This window comes from Nannospalax galili, unplaced genomic scaffold (genome assembly GCF_000622305.1).
Source record: "Nannospalax galili isolate Female #2095 unplaced genomic scaffold, S.galili_v1.0 scaffold307, whole genome shotgun sequence".
In the NCBI taxonomy this organism is placed as follows: Eukaryota; Metazoa; Chordata; class Mammalia; order Rodentia; family Spalacidae; genus Nannospalax; species Nannospalax galili.
Window position 1 is genome coordinate 5,403,745 of NW_008359625.1, and position 24,060 is coordinate 5,427,804.

Here is a 24,060-nt window from a genome sequence, read left to right on the forward strand (position 1 = left end):
AATAACTTTTTATATAGACTTAAGCCTAATGTCTGGGAAGTGTAATCCCTTGAACTCTTAAAGAGTTGTGATGGTTGTGCTCATTCATTAAAGGAGGGCCAAGCAGGGTCATTGGACCCTCACCAGCCACTCTTCCCAGCAACCTATGTAATTTAGCCCTAATCACCCATGGCCTCCCTCCTGGATTTGGGAAGGGCTAAAGTATACAATCTGGGGAAGGCTAGGAAGAGAAGGCATGACCCATGCTGCGTTAAGGCTTTTCGGTGTATATGGCCTCACCCGGGTCTCGGCACCAGCTGTCCCCGACCGCTTTCTGTCTCGCCGGCAAGAACGACGCGGGAGGACAAGTCAGGATCCTTCTGCAGCAGTTTATTGTATGCGCATCTTACACTCTTAGAAGCTTAAAGACCGAAGATGCCGAGAAGCGGGAGAGCGGTTGCTTATATAGTCTAAAGGTCCCATCTATGACGTATAAGAAGCGGATTGGTTGCTGGAGATCACGCCACGGGAGGAGGCGAGGGAGAGCAGGCTCTTGTGCACGCCCCTTATGGGCGCAGCAGGATGTTTACTGTTAAGAAGGTCTGGATACCGGCGCCATCTTGTAATGGCGGCAGAGGCTGTGGCTCTCCACAGGGGAAACCATGGAAAGGTTAGACAATGCAAGAGATAAATAATGCCTAGCTAGTTAAAAAAAAGAAAAAAAAACAGAGGGAACCATATACCATATTAATCAAACAACCTATTGACCAATTATTCATACAACTAGCTCAAGGAATATAATACATGTCTAGGCAAGATTTAGTCTTTTCCTAAGCCTTATCTACATAGCACATGATAATTAAAAGTACCAGACAGTGGAACTAACCTTATTGGATGTTTAACAGCCATAGTTTGAGGCTTATACTAATGTGGTCACAGGGACTTAAAGAACAGTTTTTGCCCCTTGCCCTCCAAGGTCAACTAAGTTCCAGGGGACTATGGAACATCTCTCAAAATATCCTATAACTGTGGTGGGTCACCTGTCCTCTTGTTCAGGGAAGACATGGAGACCCCACGAAATGGACTTGAACCAGTGTCTATCTAGTCTACAAAGAGGAGGGTCAACTCAGAGGAAACATCTCATTCATGCTTCCAAGTGAAACCAGACATGGTCAAGCAGGACCTTTGACTTATCTTCACATAGAACTGGTTAAAAAAAAAAAAGGAGCCAGGAGCTCCTCCCAAGCCCATGTGACCCCTGAGGAACAGATCCTCAAATGACCTTAAGTGTAAAAATAAATTGATTTATTTGGGCCAACTATATGGTCTTAAACACCCAAAAGAAAAGTATAACCAAAGAGTAAAGTCATCAGTATATGTCTTTTAAAAATAATTTAATATATTTATTATTTTTTATTTTTGTGTGTATGAATGTATTGCCTGAATGTATGTAAGTGTACCCATGTTGTGTAATGCCTGCGGAGGTCAGAAGAGGGTGTCTGATTGCTCTGGAACTGGAGTTACAGATGGTTGTTAGCCACCATGTGGGTGCTGAGAATCAAAGCTGGGGCCTCTTCAAGCGCAGCCAGTGCTCTTAACCACTGAGCCATCTCTCCAGTCCCAATAGTTCTGATTCTAAATAGAGCCAATGGCATGAGCATCACTTTCTTGGTTTTTAAAAACGTGCTTCTCCACTCAGGTATTCCACATCGGCCTTCTCAAGACTGGAGAAGTTGGGCATCAGACACCCCAAACCTTCTCCTTTCATTGGAAACTTGATGTTTTTCCGTCAGGTAAGGCATAGACTCACTGGATCCGGTCAGTGCAGGCTTCCCCATGGGGTACTCCTGTTTAGTTTGCTCACTCCAGGGTAATCTCTGGGTGAAGGTGTGATTACAGTCCACCTCTACTAGATTGATTTTTTTTTTTTTTTTGAAGCAGGGTCTTAGGTAGTCAAGGCTGTTTCAAACCTGCTATGTGATAACCTCAAACTTCTTCTTCTTCTTCTTTTTTTCTTTTTTGTCTTTTTGAGACAGGGTCTCCCTGAAGCCACAGCTGGCCTGGGTTTGCTATGGAGACCAGACTGGCCTTGAACTCATAGAGATCTTCCTACCTCTGCCTCCCGAGCGCTGGGATTAAAGGTGTGCACCACCACACTCACACTATGTGGTGCTGGGGATTAAACCCAGGGCTTTGTGCATGCTAGGCAAGCACTCTATCAACTGAGCTACATCCTCAACTTCTTGGAATAGATTCTTATGCTAGGATACTAACTAATTCATCTCTTGAGACTCATCAGTATGCATTCATTCATTCACTCACCCCAAACCTAATGTATGGAGCATCTAAATATACCAGGCCCTAGAATGCACTGCAGAAGTTATTCACACCTTCGAGCATACCGACCACCAATGGAGCACACCACCAGGTGGGATGTGTCCAGTGCTGGACTGGGAAGTGCAGATAGCAGCTATAGTCTTGCTTCAAGGGGAGCCTCCTGGGAGGAACCACTGGGAGGGAGTTTCTGGAGAAGAGGCTCCTACAGGAGTCCCAGACAAGGACACACACCTAGGGAGCAAGCACTGTGGACATGGGTGCAGACACATGACAAGGGTGGCAGGGGTCAGCCAGCACCTGGAATGATGAGACCTGATGATGCAGGGACCCTGAAGGCTGGGGCTGTGTGCGGCTCATGGGCTAGACTACTCACAGATTGGAAGGGTAAGGCAAGAACCATTCTAGGCCTCCATTTTTGAGTAGAGGAGGGAAGAATACCCTGAAAGGGTCAAGAGTTGAGATTAGTGCTGTAGGCTCTAGCCGTGGCCAGCATTCAGACTGAAACGGCAAGGGCTTGGCACAGAAGGGCGATGACAGTCATGAGAAATAAGAACTCTGGTGAATCACGAGGTGCAGGGTATTCAGGGAAGATGAGTGAGGCACTAGTCAACAGTTTAAAACGGGATAACAAGAATAGCCATAAGGGACAGAAGGAAGTGGCCAGGAAGGGAAGCTGGTTCAAGAAAATGTTCTATTTTAAGTCTGCTGCCTTCATTTTGTCAGCGTGACAGGCCAGGGGAAATGGCCAGGGCATTTGTAGATAGGGATCCAGACATCTATCTTTGAAGGTTACTTTTTTCTCCCATTGCTTTTTCTCAGAAGCCTAACTTAGGGAACACTGCCACCAGATCACCATCAGGAGCCACCAGATCCTGTGTGTGAATTACCACATAAGGGCAGGAAGGACTAATTTGGGCCAACTCTAATAATAGCCCTCTGAGGATCTGGAGCTCCCCGACCCCTCCTCTGGCAAGGGCTCTTCTCCGTGCTCTAGGCAGAGAGTGACCCATCCCTTTCCCTTTTCCTCTTCAATTTCTTTTCTGCTCCTTATACTCTCTTTACTCTTTGCTGATGGTTTTCTCTTTCTAGCATTTTAAACACTTTCTCCCGTCTTGTCCTCTGAGGTACACAGTTCACAACTTTTAAGCCCACAGACAGTCACCCCATCTAGGCCCTAGATGCAAGTATGAAGAGATTTAGAAGTGTCAAAATAGAACAAACAAACCAGAGAGGAAATGTAAAGATCATAAATTTCACAGGTTGACTACAACTGATCAGTTGTAGTCAGTGGAGTAATTAATTTGTTATTTACTTTCTGAGGCAAACACAGTAACTGTCATGTAAGGAGAACCCAGGGTAGCTAGCCCCTGTGGAAAATTTGTATGTAGAAACTCTGTCACTTTCTTTCTAGAACATAGTCAACAGATTATTCTTATATTCACACAGGATCTCTGCACTATCGGCCAGGCTTGCACTGTGAAACACAGTAGAGTTACTGGGATTAGGGCATAGTTCTGAACAGGGAATCTACTTCATCTGAGGTTCAACTCTATTCACACTCCATTCCTATAACCCAAGCCTAGCATTTTCCACCCTGCCCCTTCCCAGTGTGTGCATGTTTTCAAATTTACTTCCACATCTTACTATTTTGGGGGGGAGTCTTTTTGAGACAGGGTCTCCCTGTAGCCCCAGTTGACTCTGAACTCCCTATGTCAGTCTGGCTTGCCTCAATCTCACAGAGAGCCGCTTGCCTCTAATGGGGACTAAAGGTGTGCACCACCATGTCTGGCTTACGTTTTTCAATGCTCATCCACTTGATGCCCCCATGTACACCTGTTTATGCCCTCTGTCTCCATCCACACAGCATGAGGGGTCTAGCCTTTTCTAATCTTCCACTCATTTTACCCCAGGCACATCTTCTGGTATCCTAGAGTTTTGTCCTATGAAAAATCACTGAGATTTGTGTTTTGGATCTGTTGGTTTGGGTTGGTGTTGAACTTTGATCATGAGAATTCAGAATTCATGATAATTTGGATAGACTCGGAAGTTCACACATATACCAGCCATGAGAAGGGATTTGGCAAAGTAATAATATGAACCACATCTCTGAGGGGAATATTGTAGATGGGAAAGCAAATAGTTTTCAGATATGTGAGCAGTAATTACACACAGATAGCTTAAGTACTTGCGGTCTCTCCTGTCCATTAAAACAGCTGCTGAGAGTGTTACTTGGCAATATTTTTTTAAGTCATTTCTTTATCCAATAGTCCACAGTACTTCAAAGTAATATAACTTCAATCCTTCTTTTATTGTTTATGTAACTGTGTTCTTGTTGTTCTAGACTTTTCTCCCCACTCTGAATAAGTTTGAATCATTGAAGTTTTGCTCAGTCATATTCTTACTATGGTGCTGTTTTTTTCTTCAGGGTTTTTGGGAGAGCCATTTGGAACTCAGGAAACGATATGGACCTCTGTGTGGGTAAGAAGGAAACTTGGTCTTGATTTTGATTTTGAATGGAAGTGGAAGTCATGGCAGGAACAGGAATGTCACATGTTTGTGTTTTTTGGGGTTGCACAGGAGGTAGGTACCTTACAGTATACATGTAGAGAGTGGGTTTCCTGTAGCATAGGCAAGGTTCCCAGAGAAGACCTTTAGGGTTGCCCCAAAGGACACCATGCTGGCCTGAAAGATACTTGTCAGTGTGGCTTTATCATCTGTCACCAGGACAATGAGCAAGTTACAGTGGGACATGGTGGCCTTTTGTGCCCCAGTGTCCAATTTGCCTTGACAATCCACATCAGGTCTGACCCCATGAATTTGTCTAAGTCTCACTTGGACCTGTCTGATTTGACCCTAGGGGTAAAGTGTGCCACCAGTGGTGATATAATTTATTATTTACCCAGCACACTTTTGAGAGTGGAAGGAAGTTCCATAAACAATTACATAGGACAACAGTGTGACCAAAACTGTCCTGGGTATGCTGCAACACATGGTCATCCTTGTTCTTGGCCATGGAAAGTAGCATCACCTTTTTCTTTATTTTTCTTGAATTTTCTCTTTTATGCTTTTTTATAAAATAATTTATTTTTTTTAATTTATGTGTATGTGTGTGTGTGCCTGTGTGAGTTTATGTGCACCACATGCATGAAGGAGCCTGAGGAGGCCAGAAGACAGTATCAGATCCCCTGCAACTGGAGTTACAGGTGGTTATGCGCCACTACGTGGATGCTGGGAACCAAACTTAGCGCCTCTGCAAGTAGCAAGTGCTCTTAACTATGGAGCCATCTCTCCAGCCGTTTTGGATGCTTTTTATGATTCAGAGTGTGCATGCTAGATCCAAGCTCAGATCACTCTCTCTATTCAAGATCTGAAAGACTTGAATCATTTTGCTTCTCAACACAGGTCTGTATACACTAGAGTCCCTGATCTTTTTAGTGTGTTTTCACAGAGATCCTCCTCATCCAGGGGGTGGTTTTAGTAGTTCTTTCTAGACCTCCAGGTCAGCAATCATTTGTCTAGGTGAACTAAGCATGCTATTGTGTTGCTTAGGTACATTCTAACAGGTCCAGTGACTTTTGAGCCTTTCTGCCCAAAGGATCTGGATGTGTGTTCTCCCAGATTCTGGTCTGGAAAGGGTTGTACTTTTTGTGGACATGGCTCTATTCAGGAGAACAAGTAGTCTACCTACCTTCTACCTCTTTGGTTTATTATATGGCCCTAAAAATTAAGAAGTTAAAATGTTGTGTTAGATGTTACCTGTCTTTGTTTGTTATTGCTGTGTAACAAATACCCACACACACAACAAATTCAGTGACATAAATTATTTTTTGTATGTCTAGAGATTAGCTGGAGTTTCCTGGTCTAAGCTTCTCCTGACTGGAAGCCTCCTCCAGAATTCCTGTGTCAGATGGAGGGAGGAGGTCCTCTTTGGGGCACTGTTCCTCAGGTCTCACATCCTCCATGGAAGACCAGGCTTCTGAGGGCAGGGTCTTCTCATGGGAAAGTAAAGACTCAAGACAGCGAGAAACACTGCTGAGCTGTGCCAGCTTGCATCCTACTGGTCAAATTAAGTTACATGGCCAAACCCAGAACTGTATTGGGGAGCAGGCTGTGGCCAGTGTGAGGCAATGCAATCCCTTAACCAAGTCTGACGCTGACTTAGCGAGAGAGTGGGGGATAGGGGAGTATACTCCTCCCAAGAGATGATGGGGAGATAGCGGTTATGGCTAAATAATAAGCAACTCACCCTCGCTCTCTGCGGTCTCTTTGAATGGAGGACTTCACTCTGAGTTTTCTTTTCTGTGCATAGCTTCTGGCTTTAAGCCTGCTAGTTACTCAATAAAGTCTCAAGGGACTGAACTGTTTGCCTTTCTTCTTACTGTGGTGCTTTTCTGTTGCTTTCAAACCTTCTCATTCTGACTCTGCTTTCAATGGTCTCATTCTGCAGTTGCCTTGACCTGGACTGTGGCAGCTGGCTATGGTTCTGAGACACAGTACTGACTCAGAATGATGCTGTCTCTATCAGTACTGGAAAAGGTTCTCCCTGTATTTGAATTCTAGGAATCACTTCCATGAAGAACTTTTTGTAGAGATTTCTACAGCAGAAGTTTTGGGGCCCTTAGAATTATTATAAAATGTCAGATGAAGGGCACTGTTTTAAAGGCACACAGACAGACACAGAGAGACAGACAGACACATGGACAAACATAGTCACAGACCCCCCCAAACACACACACACACACCCTGTATTTGAATTCTAGGAATCACTTCCATGAAGAACTTTTTGTAGAGATTTCTACAGCAGAAGTTTTGGGGCCCTTAGAATTATTATAAAATGTCAGATGAAGGGCACTGTTTTAAAGGCACACAGACAGACACAGAGAGACAGACAGACACATGGACAAACATAGTCACAGACCCCCCCAAACACACACACACACAGAGACACACACACACACACACACACACATATACACACCCCCACACACACGCACGCACACATGCATACACATGCAACAAACTACCAGATAAACCTTATCACACAGTTTGGTTCCTGGACAACAGGATGTCCAATCAACTTCTTTTCCCAACTTTCACTAAATTCACACAATTTCTTCTTTTCATTTCCAGGAAACTCAAATCACAGAGAATGATTTCAAATGAGGTTATAGAGATCAAAATTGCAGTATCATCTCCTTTCTTTGTTCCCACCTCTGGTGAAAAGGGGGGAAAATGATGGAATAATTTTTCCACACAAAGCTATCAATCTTTTCCCCTTTAGGAAAAAAAAAAAAAAAAAGACAAGCCATAAGATGCTGAGTTCTTCAACAGGTCCTTTTCCTGATCTTGACTGGTGTGTGATGGGGTAGAAATGATGGAGTTGAATCAGCCTATATCTAAGCTCTTGACTAATGGGAAATACTATTTCTTGCTGCTTAAATTTTGGTAGAATGGTTTCACTGGTTCAGACTGTCAAAGAGGGCTATGTTCAATGAATAACAAATACTCTTTTTTTCAGGAAACAGTCCTGTTTAAATTACATTAATTTTTAAAATACTTTTATGATTAGGAAATAGAATCTAGCGTGGTCCTCTTAAAACTTGGAATAGTAGATTTGCTTTCTCATCTGATAAGTGAAACCCCGTACCATGGCTTCCAGAAGCACCGGGCCCTTCCATGACAGCACAGCCCTGTTTGTGGGGAGGACTGCATGCAGCACGGATCTCTTAACTGCTCTGGACCTGAAAATCAAATAAGTATGGTGACTATTAGGCTTATTACTTGGTTGTCATAGCAGCTCAGTCAGAGTTTAGGGCGCCTAACTAGAGTAGGCTCATTACCCCTTTCCCTTCCCATTTGTGCTATGGGGAAGACATGAATGTTGGCAAAGGATTCTGCCAAGAAAAATGGATAGCATTCCATGTTTATTATCACTGCCACTGCCATCTAGAACAAGTATTTGCTCCAAGTATCTGATTATGTAAGCTGCTTTGTTAGGGCTGTGTAAAGAAAACTACATTCCTTCTTTGAACTTGAACATAACTGGGGTAGATTGGTATGCACACTATTCAACTTCTACTCCTGTACTCAGTCATTTCCAACTTGCACTGCAGTACCACTGGCCACGATGAGGGAAGCAAAGTGCTATGGTTTTGGATAATTGTCACTCAGTTAATGATTACCTATTACCCTTTTGGTATGAGGATAAGCCCCAAGTTGGATATATTATATTCCTTCCCAATACCACCCCCATAATGATATCAATATAATTACTGGTGATTAAATACAGAGTAGAAGTTATGCCCATGAATTTGTGATGGACTGTGTAATCCAGTAGGTAACCACCCTTTAGTATGCTGTGACCATTACTTATAGATACATAGAGCCCTAAGTTCAGCTCATTAGCAACAACAGAAGCCTCTGTGTGAAGCTCTTTCCCTGATCTCATCTATCTTTCAACCACTAGCTCTGTAGCTCAGCTTTGATTTAACCTCATTCTCATTTCTTCTTGGCTCCACATCATTTTAATTTTGATCTCAAGTGCAACCATCACTCCTTCTTGTTGGAAGGTGACACACATTCCCGGCACCTGGTGCCTATGTACCTGTGTCCCTCCATGGAGCCAGCTTTGTTGCATAACCTCCTGTATTACCATTAAAACATTAAGCCGCAAATAGGTAAACACGAACACCACGAATAATTCATAAATCTCAAAGGAGCATCCAGATAAAAGCTTACCCACTTCTACCTTGAACCCTGAGCCGCTTCTTCATGGAGGCACACTATGCTGTCACCTTCTTTCCATGTGGAGAACACATGATGTGTGGCCCTTTATCCTACTGTATTCATGAATGGTGTCTGGGAAATGTTTCTCCTTCAATATATTCTTTTTTATTATTAAACACTACTCTAGGAGACCCTGTCTCAAAAAGACCAAAAATATTTTTATTTATTATTTTTATTTTATGTGTGTGAGTGTATTACCTGCATGTGTGTAAGTGCACCTGTGTCATTCAATGCCTGAGAACATCAGAAGAGGGTGTTGAATCCCCTGGAACTGGACTTACTGATGGTTGTTAGCCGCCATGTGTGTCCTGGGAATCAAACCTGGGTCCTCTGCAAGAGTGCTTCTAACTGCTTACTCATCTCTCCAAACCTGCCCCCACTTACTTAATTTTTAAAGTATTTAATTGTATAGAAATAGACTAATTTTAAAAATAACTTCTTAGTTGATCAACAGCTTTCACTTTCACAAATACTACAGTGAATATTCTCATGTACACATCATCATTCTGTTGCCTAAATATGTCCGTAGGATAAATCCCTAGAAATAGAATTACTAACTCAAAGACTGTCTACAGTTTTTATATTTTTACATTACCAAATTGCTCTCTCTAGGGTTTGTATCAATTTATGTTCTCACAAATAAAATATGCGAAAACATGATCCTTCACATATTTGCAGCTGAAATAAGCTGTAACAAAGCATTTGATGATATATTGCTATAGTTTTAATCGATACTTCTTTAAATTTATTTGATTTTTAAAATTTAATATTTTCTTTTATGTGTGTGTTTAACCTGCATGTATGTAAGTGTACCACATGTATGCAATGCCCATGAAGGCCAGAAGAAGGCGTCGGATCCCCTGGAACTGGAGGTACAAACAGTTGCTAGCCTCCATATGGGTGGTGGGAACTGAACCTTAAAAAGTATTTCTTTAATCATCATCAACTTTGAACATTTTTTCATATGTTTAAAATCCACTGTATTTTTGTTCTATAGATTTGTTGGGTTATTGATCATTTGCCAAATTATTTGCAAAAACTCTTTACATTAAAGAAAGTAGCCCTTTATATTTAATATATGTACAAGGTTTGATTCCCAGGGGGATGCTATGGGGAGGTGGTGGAACTTTTAGGAAGTGGGTCTTGGTGGAAGACCCTAAATCATTGCAGACATGCCCTCAAAGTGGGTTGTGGGACCCCAGCCTTTCGTCTTTTTGGTCATCCTAGCCATGAAGTGAGTTCACTTTGCCATGTACTCTACCCCATTACCAAGCCAGTACCTCCACCAAACTTAAAAGTAATGAGTCATGTCATCATGGACTGGAACTCTAAAACCCTGAGCAAAATGAACCTTTTCTCTTTAATTATCTTGGGTATTTTTTTTACCATGTCAGAAAGTTGATCCATGAAATACATCTCTACGGAACTGGAGAGATGGCTCAGCTGTTAAGAACACTGGCTGCTCTTACAAAGGACCTGAGTTCAGTTCCTAGTATCCACATGGTGGCTAACAACCATTTGAAACTCCAGTTTTAGGGGATCTGACACCCTCTTCTGGCCTCCACAGGCATTGTATGCACTATGGGTACTTACATACATGCAAACCAAACACTCATACACATAAAATAAATATAAAGGGTCTAGAGAGATGGCTCAGCGGTTAAATATACTATTGGCTGCTTTTGTAGAGGACCTGGGTTCAATTCCCAGCACCCATATGGCAGCTAATAACTGTCCTTAAATCCAGGTCCAGGGGAATTTGATGTCTTCTTCTGACCTCTGTAGGCATTACACAAAATGGGTGCACTTACATACATGCAGGCAATACACTCATACACATAAAGTAAAAATAATAAAAATGTTTTAAATATAAAAAGATATATCTTTATATCTTTATTTTTTCCAGATGATTCTATTTGGAAATTCATGTTTTCCTGGCTGATTCAAAATGTCATGTTTATCATGCATCATTATTTAGGAATTTCTATCTGTATTTCTGACTTCTCTGTTGCATTAACATACCTAACCACATGCCCTACTGACTGCCCTCATTTGAATACTGTGTGTAACTCCTTAAATTGAGTGTTCCAAGAACATCTCTACAATCTGAGAACCTGAAACAATCTATCTCCCGGGGAATTTTGAGTCCTGACGCTGGAAAAAAAAAAATCAGTGGACCAAGGAAATAACCTTCCACAAAGAGGACCTGACCCTTGCTTCAAAGTTCCTGCCACAGGAATGGGGAGAAAGTGGGGAGCATATGGAAGAGAGCGTGGCTTCCACAACGATGTTATTGACACTTCAAGCTCAGACTCCACTGCACTGTACTTTAGAGGAGTCTGTGCTCAGGAAGTGACTGAGGGGTGAGAACTTCTGATGACCACGCTCTTAGCCATCATGCTTATTTACTACTGAGGTGAGGCTGAGGAGCAGGGGAGAGATGGTTTACTTTAGCAGTCAGGGGGTGATGTCACCAACTTGTGGGAGAGATCCCAGCTTATTGCTCTAGAACAGGAACTCTAGAAGTTGAAGGGATTAGAAGGACCTCCTGGATTCCTGCTGCGACGGATGGTCATTTTCTGACTTAGAAGAAATGAAATAACTGAATATGTTGGATTAAAAAATATGGCTAAGGGGCTAGAGAGATGCTCAGCAGTTAAGAGCACTGGCTGCTCTTGCAGTGGACCCAGGCTTGATTCCCAGCACCCACATTGCAGCTAACAATTGTCTGTAACTCCAGTTCCAGGGAATCCAACGCCCTCTTCTGACCTCTGTGGGTATTGCAAGACATGGGTGCATTTATATACATATAGGCAATATACTCATACACATAAAATAAAAACAATAAATTTAAAAATATTTTAAAATATAGCTAAGTGTGGGGTGGAATAGAAACTTCAGCTTAATTGTTCAAACAAATACAAGTGTTCAGGCTGAAGCTGAACCCCTAATGCCTGGAGACTGTCCTCGTATTTAAACTGGCCCAAGCTCCGGAGGCTGAAGAATGGGGGAAATCAGGCCACAGTTGCAGAATTTTATAGACGTCAATACTCAGGAAACTTTCTTAAGTATGGATTGCTGTGGATTTCCAGCCTTAGAATGAGGCTCATTCATTAAGTGACCTAAAAGTGTGGCTCTGTTTTAAGAGAAATTGCTAAAAATGGAAATATAATCATTGAGAGAGTACCATATAATTGAAATTGTGGATTTAGGCACGATAATCCTGAATTAGCCCAACCTTTCTGGTTATGAAGTCAAGTTGTGGGAGTTGCTTGGATAGTATTCTAGCTTGGTCTGAGCTGTCTTTCACAAAAGTGTGCAAAGCTGAGAATCACCAGCTTCAGGCTGTGAGAATTTGGAATCAAAGTGAACATGATACCAGATAGCCTCAAGGCCATAGTCATTGGGGAACATTTTCTAAATTAAATATCAATATTCTTATGGGTCAAAATACATGTATCATAAACACTAAACTTATGAGTGTACAATTTTTAAATACATGGAATTTATTAAATTGCTTTTCATGTCAGGGGGACATCTATCAAAGCAGCTACTCCAACATAACAGGTTGGTATAGGAGACCTTGAAAACAGAAGGGAAGAGGTCATCAAGACAACTGTCTCCAGCTCAAGCACACTGCCCTCTAGGTAGACTTGCCAAAGGAACCATTGTCCTCAGATAAATGTGCTTCAAGGATCAAAAAGAAATGGAGAGATTTGTTAGATCCACATCCTCCTTGACCAGGTCTATAATTGATCCTCCACCTCACCTGCCACTGTCATGGCCTCTTGTTATTCCTCATGGTGAATCACTTCAGAGTTCCCAGTCTTTATAGATTAGAACATGTTGTTTTCTTTAAACACTTTAAACATTTTTTTAAAATTCTATGCATATGAGTGTATTGCCTGCACATATTTAAGTGCATCCGTGTTGTGCAATGCCCAAAAAGAACAAAAGAGGGTGTTGGATCTCCTAGAACTGGAGTTACAGATGGTTGTTAGCCGCTATGTGGGTGCTGGGAACCAAACTCAGATCCTCTGCAAGAACAGCCAGTGCTCTTAACTGCTGAGCCATCTCTCCAGTTGCCCCAGTCTTGTTTTCTGGTCTTTGTCCACACCTGTCTCTGAAGTTTGCATAAACTCCAGGGCTTTGGACTGCTCCTTCATCCCATTTATCTCCTACCATTCATTTCTTCCCTATCCTCTTCCTGTAACAACACAGAAGTGATGGGCGCTGCATATGTTTTTCTGATGACATTTAAAAAAAAATTTATGTCTCTGAGTGTTTTGCCTGCATGTATGTAAGTGCACCTGTGTCATACAATGCCAGCAGAGGTCAGAAGAGGGTGTCGGATGCCCTGGAGTTATGGACAGTTGTTAGCTGCCGTGTGGGTGCTGGGAACCAAATGTAGGTTCTCTGCAAGAGCAGCCAGTGATCTTAACTGCTAAGCCATCTCTTCAGCCCCTATTATGACTTTTTTTTTTTTTTTTTTTTTTTTTTGAGACAGGGTCTCCCTGTAGCTACATTTGTCCTGTAACTCACTATGTAGACCAGGCTGGCCTTGAACTCAGAGATCTGCCTGCCTCTGGCTCCTGAGTGCTGGGATTAAAGGCGTACACCACCACACCTGGCATTATTATGACATTTTTATATATATGTATCATGGTACCTTGCACATACTTGCCCCTTACTACCCTCCCCTGCCCCTCATCCCCTTAATTGTTCTGTCTTCTGCTTTCATATCACACACACACACACACACACACACACACACACACACACACACACACACGCACGCACGCACACAGAGCCCCTAAATCTAGATTCTGCATGTAGGGCAACTCTGCATATGAAGGAAAATATGTAATACTTTTGTCTCCCTGCAATACCAATTACACCAATCACCGTCCCTTGTTCTCCTTCTCACCTCCATTTTGATCTCTTCTCCCCTCACAGTCCTCCTATTTATATTTAAATCTAGATTCCACAAATAAGAGAAAGCACATGATGCATGCCTGAGTCTGCCTTATTTTACTTAACATGATCTCCAGTTGCATCTATTTTCATAATTTATGGATGAATAAAGCCTATATATATATATATATATCCATTCAGCTCTTGCTGGACATCTAGGCTGGTTCCATGTCTTGGCTACCAGGCAACTAGCTGTGGAGAGTGCTGCGTATTCTGATGCCTGCTGTGCCCCAGCCTTGTGACTGACACAAATAAAGAGTAAGAGTATATTAATTCCCTCTTCAGGTAGAAACATCCAACAGCATATGATAGAAGACTGGGTGAAAAGTCTCAGCTCCCACTCTTTCTAGCCAGCAATTGTTAGCTTAATGGATTTAGGCCAATCATTGACTTTCCCTTTCAAGCCTGTTTGCTTAGAGGTAAATGAGAGATTTGAACTAGATCAGTGACCTTGACAATCTGTTTAATTATGAACCTCAGTAAACAACATTGACTGCATTGTGATCCAGCACACATACACACACACACATACAAACACACACACACACATGCATACATACACAGGCACACTCACACACAGAGAAACTAAAGTTTTCTAAAATAACACCTCATTTACTATGTAAAAACCACATGGATCTCTTCATGCAAAAGAAGACAATGGCAAGCTGCTCACAGCCCATTAAACTAATTTCACAACCCCTAGTGTGTGGAGACCATCCACTCAAAAGTAAAGGACTGAATGACAGGTATCTAAAGTCCTATGATCCCCAGCTGATGACTCAATGTCTAAAAGTGCACATTAAAAAACTGTTTAAGCTGATGTGTGACACTTGCCCCTGGGGATTTAAGCTTCTAAGAAAGCCTAGACAAAGTCAGCAAGTGCCCACTGTGGACAGTCGCAGCAGATGGAGCAGTGGCACTCTTCCCTTGGAAACGAGGCTCACACACCTGGCTGTGAGTCTAGGGCCAGCGTCTCCTGTGCAATGGCATCATCCTTCTTATTCTTCAAAAGCATGAATTCAGCTATTTTAAACTAAGGAGTTTGAAAAAAATTAATTGATAATTTAGAACATCTATGACTTTTTGCACTGGGTAATGAACTCTAATGAATTTGTGTGGCTGTCTTTCTTCAGAGTAGTGTGGCCAGCTAAATATTTACTCCCAAGGAAATAGAGTAGTTGAAGGAATGACCTAGAAATTGCCCTGTTCACTAGGATGAGCTAGGGATGGAAAACAGCCAAGAATCTAGACAGAGCTGGTTCCAGCTGATGGGTGATGTGCAGGGTCCAGGTTGTTTAACCTTTTGACATTACAGCATGGCATGGTGGCCTAAAGCTTGTTGGGTCACATTCATATCTATCTTGGGATGCATGCAGCCTGCAGGCTATAGGCTCGACATACACGGAGGGTAGGAAGTGGTGGCTCCATGTTCTAGCAAGCATTGGCCACAGGAGAAAGCTGCCTGTAGAGGAAAAAGTCAGTGGATAGTAGTCAGTCACCAAGAAGGCCTGTCTTGGATATTAGGACTCAACTGAGAGAAGTCTCTGATCCCTGAGAAGGGAGCCTGGTGGGGACAGAGAAGGACTCTGGGCTCAGATATACAGACTCAATTCTGAGACTCAGAGCAAGGTGTCAGCCCAGAACTCAGAATCCAGTCCCAGTCACCACACCACCATGGGAGGAAAATGTCCTTCCTGATGCCACACATATGGACTGAGGAAGCTGGTCTCCAAATGCACTAGGAGATGAGCAGAGCACCACAGAGGTAGGGGAGTCAGCCATGAATTTTCACTTTTGTATTCTTTGACATCAGTCCCCAAAATCTACAGCAGAGAAGAGTGTAGCAGGCTCCAGGTGGGAGGGAGGGAATGCCTTCTCCAACGGTGACAATCAAATGCACCATCAATAACTTCTTTGTCCTCACATGACAGCCTGCACAGATGTGTTCGCAAACAATAGACTGTCACACAGTAGAGTTTCATAAAAGCTCTGTCTCTAGTTAATAAGTTCAAATAAAAAATTCCACATTTAATTGAATTGTACCTGCAACAAATCCAAGTTGTTCAACCCAAAACGCATAATGGAATTACATAACATTGTCATGAATCACTGTGACACTTGTCAAGGCATTCTTTCTTCTGGAAGTAAGTCCTGGTAACACAGAACTTTATGCAAAGATCTCCTGTCAAGAACTCCTTTTCATAGTCTCAAAAATGGCATGTATTTACCCAATTCTTGTAGCTCTTAGCCTTAATTAATTGAGAAAAGTAAATAGCATTCCTAATTTATCCAAAAAGACTGACATATAATCTTTGCTTTCATAGTTACAAAAAAATCATTTGTAAATTCAAAGACGAAAAAACCAATTGCCTAGAATTTAAAGTTATTTTCTGATCACAGAGAATTTTTTTTCAGTTCTCAGAAACTGTTAAATGATTCAGGTGTGGTAGTTCATAACTGTAATCCTAGTTCTCAAGAGGCAGAGGCACAAAGGTCATGAGTTTGAGGCCAACCTGGGTCACAGATATGTGGAGTCAGTTTTGAGTCCTAGAACTGAGCTTTCATGTCTGATTCATCTCTGGGCCCTGGCGCTCTTCTTATGCCTCCAAATAATGTCTCAAAACAAAAGAAAAACAAACCCCACAATGGCAAATCAGAGACAAAGAGAGGGAGAGAGGGAGAGAGGGAGAGAGGGAGAGAGAGAGAGGAGGGTTAGTGGGAGGGAGTAAGGGAATTCTTGAATGATTAAAAAGCAAACAATAATAGTTTTAATCCTTGCTACTCACACAGGCAGAGTGAACTACATCATCTAAATGTCTCAAACCAAACTGACTCCAAATATTGGTGTAAATGTTCAAACATACAAGATCATATACCACCACACATATGTGAATTGCTACTAAATTCTGAATCATCAGAGTTCTTTGTTAAAATGGAACAATCTCTCTTTTCCTCTTCAAGACCCTTAAATCTTTGAGTTTGAGTTGTTTACCATGCATTCCAATTATTCCTGATCAGTCTTATGTGTAACATTTCCACAGCTACGCACACAAAGCAATTCCCTAGCAAGGCACCACCAAGTTTTATGATGCTTACATGCCTGGGGCAGATAATAGAAACTTAACTACTAAAATAAGTTCCTTGATTATTCTTTCATCTCAAGGCCATGTTCTTAATAATGTCTCCTCTATCTTGCCCTCCAACTGCAAGAATCTTGCAACCCACAATAGAAGGCCTTTCCTTCCTGGGCACGGCTCTCAGTTCATAGATCTATCTTTGAAGGTTAGGCTCTCTCCCATGTTTTCCAGACCCCACATTAACCACTAAGGAGGAACTGTTAGCTGGTGATCCCATTTTTGCCTTCTCTAAAGTGAAACCAACTAACCTTTGCCCTGAACCTATGGCTGGTGGATGGCCTGTTGTTGCATATTAGGCGGATGTGATGACTGCAGTCTTTTGAGCTACCAACATCTCTAAGTGCTACTCTGTTTCAGGAGAAGTGAGCATCTGGGTACTGGATGGAAACTCCCTTTCTCAGCAGGATCACTATGAGAAGTAACTAGTTCCTCCCTCAGCATCCCCTCCTCCATCTTCTGCATTGCTAATTCCGTGTTTAGTACATATGAACCACCAAAGACTAGATCTTCTATTTTCTTTTAAAGATTTTCTGTAACTTTTCCAAGCTCTTATCTCTGTCTCAACCACCAGCCTACAATGTAGTTAACATGGCCACCAGACTCTTCCAGGAGACTAGCCAAAAGATTTTCAGCTGCTTCCCTTAACCCTTAGATTTCTCTACTAGAGTTTGGGTTCCCCCAGACAAGCCATTGATCAAGCAGTCACCAGTCCTGCTCAGCCTTGGAACCCAATAAGATGCTTTACCTTTGACCTCAGCAGCCTGGATCCTTAGCAGCCTGAATCCTGCCCGTCTGCAAAACCACACATGCTGATGACTATCAGGGCTTTGGGACTCCAGACATCATAAGAATCACTCATTATATGATGGTTTCATCTGAATAGGGATATGGATTTTCACAATCCCAGTGCCATTAAACACGTTAGCATTGCTGCCATTTATACTTAGGAGTGTTTTCAACCTAAGAAACTGAAACTTTGTACCCATTAAACACAATTCTCTCCATTCCTCTCTCCTGCCTCTGGCAACTACCATTCCTCTTTTGTCTCCTTGACTATTCTAGAGACTTCATGTCAGTGGGATCACACAGTATTTGTCTTATTTCATTTAGTAACATATCCTTGGTGTTCATCCGCCTGTGGCATGCATCAGAATTTCCATCCTTTTTAAGGAGAAAAACATACACCACATGCGTGTTCCATGTTTTGCTCATCTGGACACTGGGTTGCTTCTACTTTTTGACTGCGTGCAAATCTACCTTCAAGACCCTGCTTTCAGTTCAGTAATGTAGGCATGATCACAGTGTGCAGATGCATCTTTTGATTCCTATTTTTGATTCTTTTGGGCATTGTTCAAGCTTGCCTTCAATTGCTGTGACAAAACACTCTGACCAATACCAACTTCGGGAGGAAAGGGTTCATTTGGCTTACATCTCCTGGGTCATTAGTTCATCACTGAGGGAGGCCAAGGTAGGAACGCAGGGCAGGAACCTGGAGGCAGGAGCCAGAGCACAGGTCATGGAGGCTTATTCCCCTGGCCTGTGCTCAATCTGCTTTCTTAGACAACACAGGACCACCTGCCCAGGGGTGACACCGCCCACAGTGGCTGGGCCTTCCCATATCACTCAGCAATCAAGAAAATGTTCCACAGTCATGGCCACAGGCCAATCCAATGGAGGCAATTCCCCAGTTGAGGCTCCCTTTACCCAGGTGTGTCAAGTTGACAACCAGTGCTACCTAAGCACAGGCATACACCCTGATGGTGGAGTTGCAACGTCACATAACTATTACAATTTTACTTTTTGAGGACCCTCTACACTGTTATCCATAGCAACACCATCATCTTACGTTTGGAGGGCATTTTATAACAATGCCTTATCACTGCCTTTCTGCCAGAATTGTTATTGTTTTCAACAGAATTGTTATTGTTTTCAAACCTTGAGAATGAACTCTAGATGAGTCATCCTTGTGCCCTGTAACCAACTGGTCAATGTGAACCTTGCATTTCCAATTGGAATGTAGGACCCCAGTGATCTTTCCAACTTCCTTTTGGCTGCAAATCAGTTAACTTTTTTTCAACCAAACTAAAACCATTATCAACAAATGCTTGCACTACACTATAAATTCAGTTCATTTTAATAAATTCCCATGCAGAGCCCCTTCTCTTACCTCACACCTGTCTTCCTCTTTCCTACTGCCTCCACCATGGCTTTTGGGTCTCACATAAGTTCCCTCCTCTCTGTCTGGTGCTGTTGCAGGCTTCTGGTCTCTTTTTCATGGCCTCTCCACATCATCTCTTCACAGAACCAGCCCTTCAATAGCAAGGCTTCTTGCTGCAAGTGATTTGTCAAGATTATGTCTGGTAGCTTACTAATGCACAGTGGTCTAGCTATTTCATAGGCACCTGCTCCAGCTTTGTGACTGTTTGTTGGAGGAGGTGTGCTAGATTCCCCTTTTGAATCCCACGGTTTCTGAACAAATGTTCTCTCTGAGAGAAGCTGACTATTCCATACCATCCAAATCAAGGTGAAGTGGTGGGGCCTGTCGAGAACAGTGTGGCTGGGCACCTGTGTTAGTTTTTTTTCTGTTGCTGTGATAAAACACTGTGACTAAGGGAACTTATAAAAGGAAGAGCTTATTTAGCTTACGGTTCCAAAGTCCATCATGGTAGGGAGGCTTGGTGGCAGAGGTGGTTAGAGTAGGAGCAGAAGCTAAGCTCTCACATCATCAAGCAGGAAGCAGAGCTCAAATGGAAATACCGCAAGGCTGAAGAACTCTCTAAGCCCACTCCCAGTGACGTGCTCCCTCCAGCAAGGCCACACTTTCTCCCAAAACAGTGCCACCAAAAAAATGTTCAAAGGCTTGGAGCCTATGGGGTACATTCTTATTCAAACCACCACAGCACCCAAAGGTTGGAAGAAGTATAGAAGTTTGGGCTAAGAGAGAAAGGAGGAGAGTAGGAGTTAAGGGCATGCTGGGAAAATGTAATATTTGCCTGAGAAAGGCAAGAGAAGGCGTGCAGGGGAGGATGGAATTGATTTTAAAAATAAACAAAGAACATTCTATTAGTCCTGCTGAGAAAACAGTGATTTGAATCATCAGAAATGAAAAAATAAGATGGGAAATTTCCATAAGAAATGTCCAGTAGGAAAAATACAGCAGAATTGAGCAAGATACCAGTTTTTAAAATGAAGAGGAATCAAATTTGAGTCACTGATGCTGAGTCTGTGGTGGTTAATACTGATTATCAGCTTGGCAAGATCTGGAATCATCTAGGAGACACACCTCTGGGCATATCTACCATAATTTTAGAGTGAGTTGATTTAAATGTGAAGACCTAACCCACTCTAAATGTGGGCAGCACCATTCCATAGCCTAGAGTCCTGGAGTGAACAAACACATGAAATGAGCTGAGCAACAGCATTCTTCTCTCTGCTTCCTGACTTTGGATGGCATGTGACCAGCTGCCTCAGGCTCCTGCTGCTATGACTTCCGTCGCGATAGACAGTACCTTCAAACTGTGAGCCAGAATAAACCCTTCCTTCCTTACTTTGCTTTTGTCAGACATTTTGTCACAGCAATGAGGGAAGTAACTAATACAAGTTTAGAAGAAAAAATGATGTCATCATAATGAAGAGACTGCACATGGCAAAGGGGAAAAGAATTTCATGCTTGCTATAACCAGTTAGAGTGCCTTAATCCACCCCAGCTGCTATAACAAAATACCATAAACCAGATAACTTATATACAATAGAAAGTTACTTCTCACAGTTTGGGAGTCTGGGAAACCCAAGAGGAAGGCAACAAGGCACTGTTAGGGACTGGTTTTCTGGTTCATGGGTGGTACCTTCTTGCTGGGTCCTCACGTAGCAGAAAAGGTGAAGGAACAACTTTGGGACCCTTTTATAAGGACACCAACAAATTTAAAAGGGCTCTGCCCTCATAACATAATCACCTCCCAAAGCCCCACCTCTGAGTATCATCACCTTGAGGATTAGGACGTCAACATATGAATTTGAGGGGATTCAAACATTCAGATATTGCTAACGACATTGGGTCCAAGTTCCATCCTTAGAATGGAACTAAGGATCACATACCTGTAAGAGAAAAGAGAAGGAAGGGAAGAATGTGAGTTCCAGGGTGTGCCTAGAATCTGGAATCTTCTGCCTCTTATCCTTTGACAGTCTAATGTGGTCATTTCTCAAAGTGTATCCTTAGGACCATTGCCACCAACAATAATGATTGCTATATGGAAAAGAAAAGAGTCCCCCTTAGTCAAATGGTGGAAACACAGAGTTAGTCCAAGGAACACAGGTCTTGTTATTGAACTATGTCTCAACACTTTTCATAGAATAATATGCCCAGAAAAATCTCCAAGTGAGAAATTCAAGGTTTGGCATTTATTTGAACACATGACTATTTTGTTTTCCAGACTATCTCTTGGGAGTCAATTATGGCGAACAGGCGTTAAAAGAAAACACAAATCTAATAGAGAGTGGGATTGCAAATAAGGAAACAAACATTCACCAGGTGTGGTGGCTCATGCTTATAATCCCAGCGCTTGGGAGGTGGAGGCAGGAGCATCAAGAGATCAAGGTCATCCTCTTACACATAGCAAGTTGAAGACCAGCATGGGTTACAAAAGACCCTGTCTCAAAAAAAAAAAAAAAACAAGCAAACAGCATCAGAAAAACACTGACAGGAATAGGTTTCCACACCATTGTGAATTATCATTAACCAATGTTTACTAATTAACTCCATTTCAAATTGACCTGGGGGGGATGGTATTTCTGTTTTATGGTATAGTGGAGAGGCTGGGGACACTCTGCCAGGTACTCTACTTGTTTGGTCCCTTCAACTTTTATACCTCTCTCATTCCCTTTCCAAGCCTCAGTAGTCAACCACTCCATGGTTACTTAGTGTGATGCATATCCTTAGAGCTGTATCGTCATTCCATCTGTACTGTTGTAGGTCCTAGAATTTTTACTTATGCTTTTAAGGTCCATCATGTTGTTGTGTTCTCATATAATCTATGATTTTACCAGGTGCCTAACACCTGCATCTCTTACCTGTGCACTGTCCCCATGGCTTCTAGCAGAACCTTCTTGTATTAGTCACTTTTCTGTTGCTGTGATAGAAACACTAACCAAAGCAACGGTCCTAGTTTGTTTCTTCATTGCTGTGACAAAACACTCTGCCCACCACCAACTTGGGGAGGAAAGGGTTTATTTAGCTTACATATCCCGGGTCACAGTTCATCCAGGAGCCCAAGGTAGGAACTCAGGGTAGGAACCTGGAGGCAAGAGCTGGAGCACAGGCCATGGAGGAGCGCTGCTTACTGGCTTGCTCCCCTGGTCCCTGCTCAGCCTGCTTTCTTATGCAACACAGGCCCACCTCCCTGGGGTAGCACCACCCACAGTGGGCTGGGCCCTACCACATCACTCATCAAGAAGATGCCCCTCAGACATGGCCACAGGCCAGTCCAATAGAGGCAATTCCCCAACTGAGGCTTCCTCAACCCAGGTGTGTCAAGTTGACACTAAAGCTATCCAGCACAGCAATTTATAGAAGGAAGAGTTTATTTGAGCTTACAGTTCCAAAGGGCAAGAGTCTATCATGGTGGGGAGGAATGGCAGCAGAGGTAGCTGGAGGAGAAGCAGAAGCTAAGCTCTATATCTTCCAGCAGGCACAGGAAGCAAGAGAGCAACTCGAGATCTAGCAAGGCTTAAGAACCCTCTAAGCTTGCCCCCAGTGATGTGCTTCCTCCAACAGAGCCACACGTTCTAAGACCTCCCAAAACAGTGCCACCAACTGGGGACAAAATGTCCAAATACTTGGAGCCTATACAGGACATTCTCATTCAAACCACCATACTCCTGTAGACATCTTATGATGGGCCCTTTATGGATCTGTGAGAGAACTCTATGGGCCACCTCTTTTGCTCTTATGACTGTAAGAAATATGTTTTTCCTGGGGCCCATTTACATATCAAATGTTAGTAATGTGTAAGAGTTTTTCCAGCACCTTAAGAAGGATACAGCCTTCCAATATAGTATCTCATGTAACCATCTGTGCTGGATAGCTTTAGTGTCAACTTGACACACCTGGGTTGAGGGAGCCTCAACTGGGGAATTGCCTTCATTGGACTGGCCTGTAGCCATGTCCATGGGGCATGTTCTTGATTGTTGAGTGATGTGGGAGGGCCTAGCCCACTGTGGGTGGTGCTACCCCTGGGCAGGTGGGCCTGTGTTGCATAAGAAAGCAGGCTGAGCAGGGGCCAGGGAAACAAGCCAGTAAGCAGCATTTCTCCATGGCCTATGCTCCAGCTCCTGCTTCCAGGTTCCTGCCCTGAGTTCCTACCTTGGGCTCCCCGATGAACTGTGACCTTGGACATGTAAGACAAGTAAACCCTTTCCTCCCAAAGTTGGTACTAGCCAGAGTGTTTTGTCACAGCAATGGAGAAACAAACTAAGACACCATCCCAACAACACTTAAGTTTGGCTGAGCAGATCACTTACTTCAGAAGCATGTGTGACTTTTTGAGATTCAAAGGTATATACATAGTAAGCAGTGTGGGCAGCATTGCCCAGTGTGTTACTTTGGTTCCCCACTGTGTTAGTTTGGCTTCCCACTGTTGCAACAGAATTCACATAGAAACAAAAGGAAGAAAGGTTTAACTTAGTTTTGCTTTGAGAGGTTTCAGTCCATTGTGGCTGGCTGAATCATTTCTGGACCTATGCTATGGCAGTGTCCTTAAGGTGGCAGGAGCATGTGGAGGAGGAGGTTGTTCATCTCATGGTAGAAAAGGAGCAGAGTGAAGACAGGAAGGCACCAGGGCAAGGCATGCCT

The 24,060-nt window shown here is 42.8% G+C and overlaps 1 protein-coding gene across 3 annotated transcripts in view; it reads left to right on the forward strand.

The window, feature by feature from the left end:
• Tbxas1 (thromboxane A synthase 1) overlaps positions 1-24,060 on the forward strand; it is a 188,021-nt gene that overhangs the window by 37,070 nt on the left and 126,891 nt on the right. For 2 of the 3 annotated variants that reach the window (XM_008823502.3, XM_017795697.1), the window contains exons 2-3: positions 1,679-1,772; positions 4,742-4,794. The exons of the other annotated variant lie outside the window; for it this stretch is intronic. In XM_008823502.3, coding sequence (XP_008821724.1) covers positions 1,679-1,772; positions 4,742-4,794 — 147 coding nt within the window. The remainder of the gene's footprint in view (positions 1-1,678; positions 1,773-4,741; positions 4,795-24,060) is intronic. 3 annotated transcript variants of the gene reach the window in all.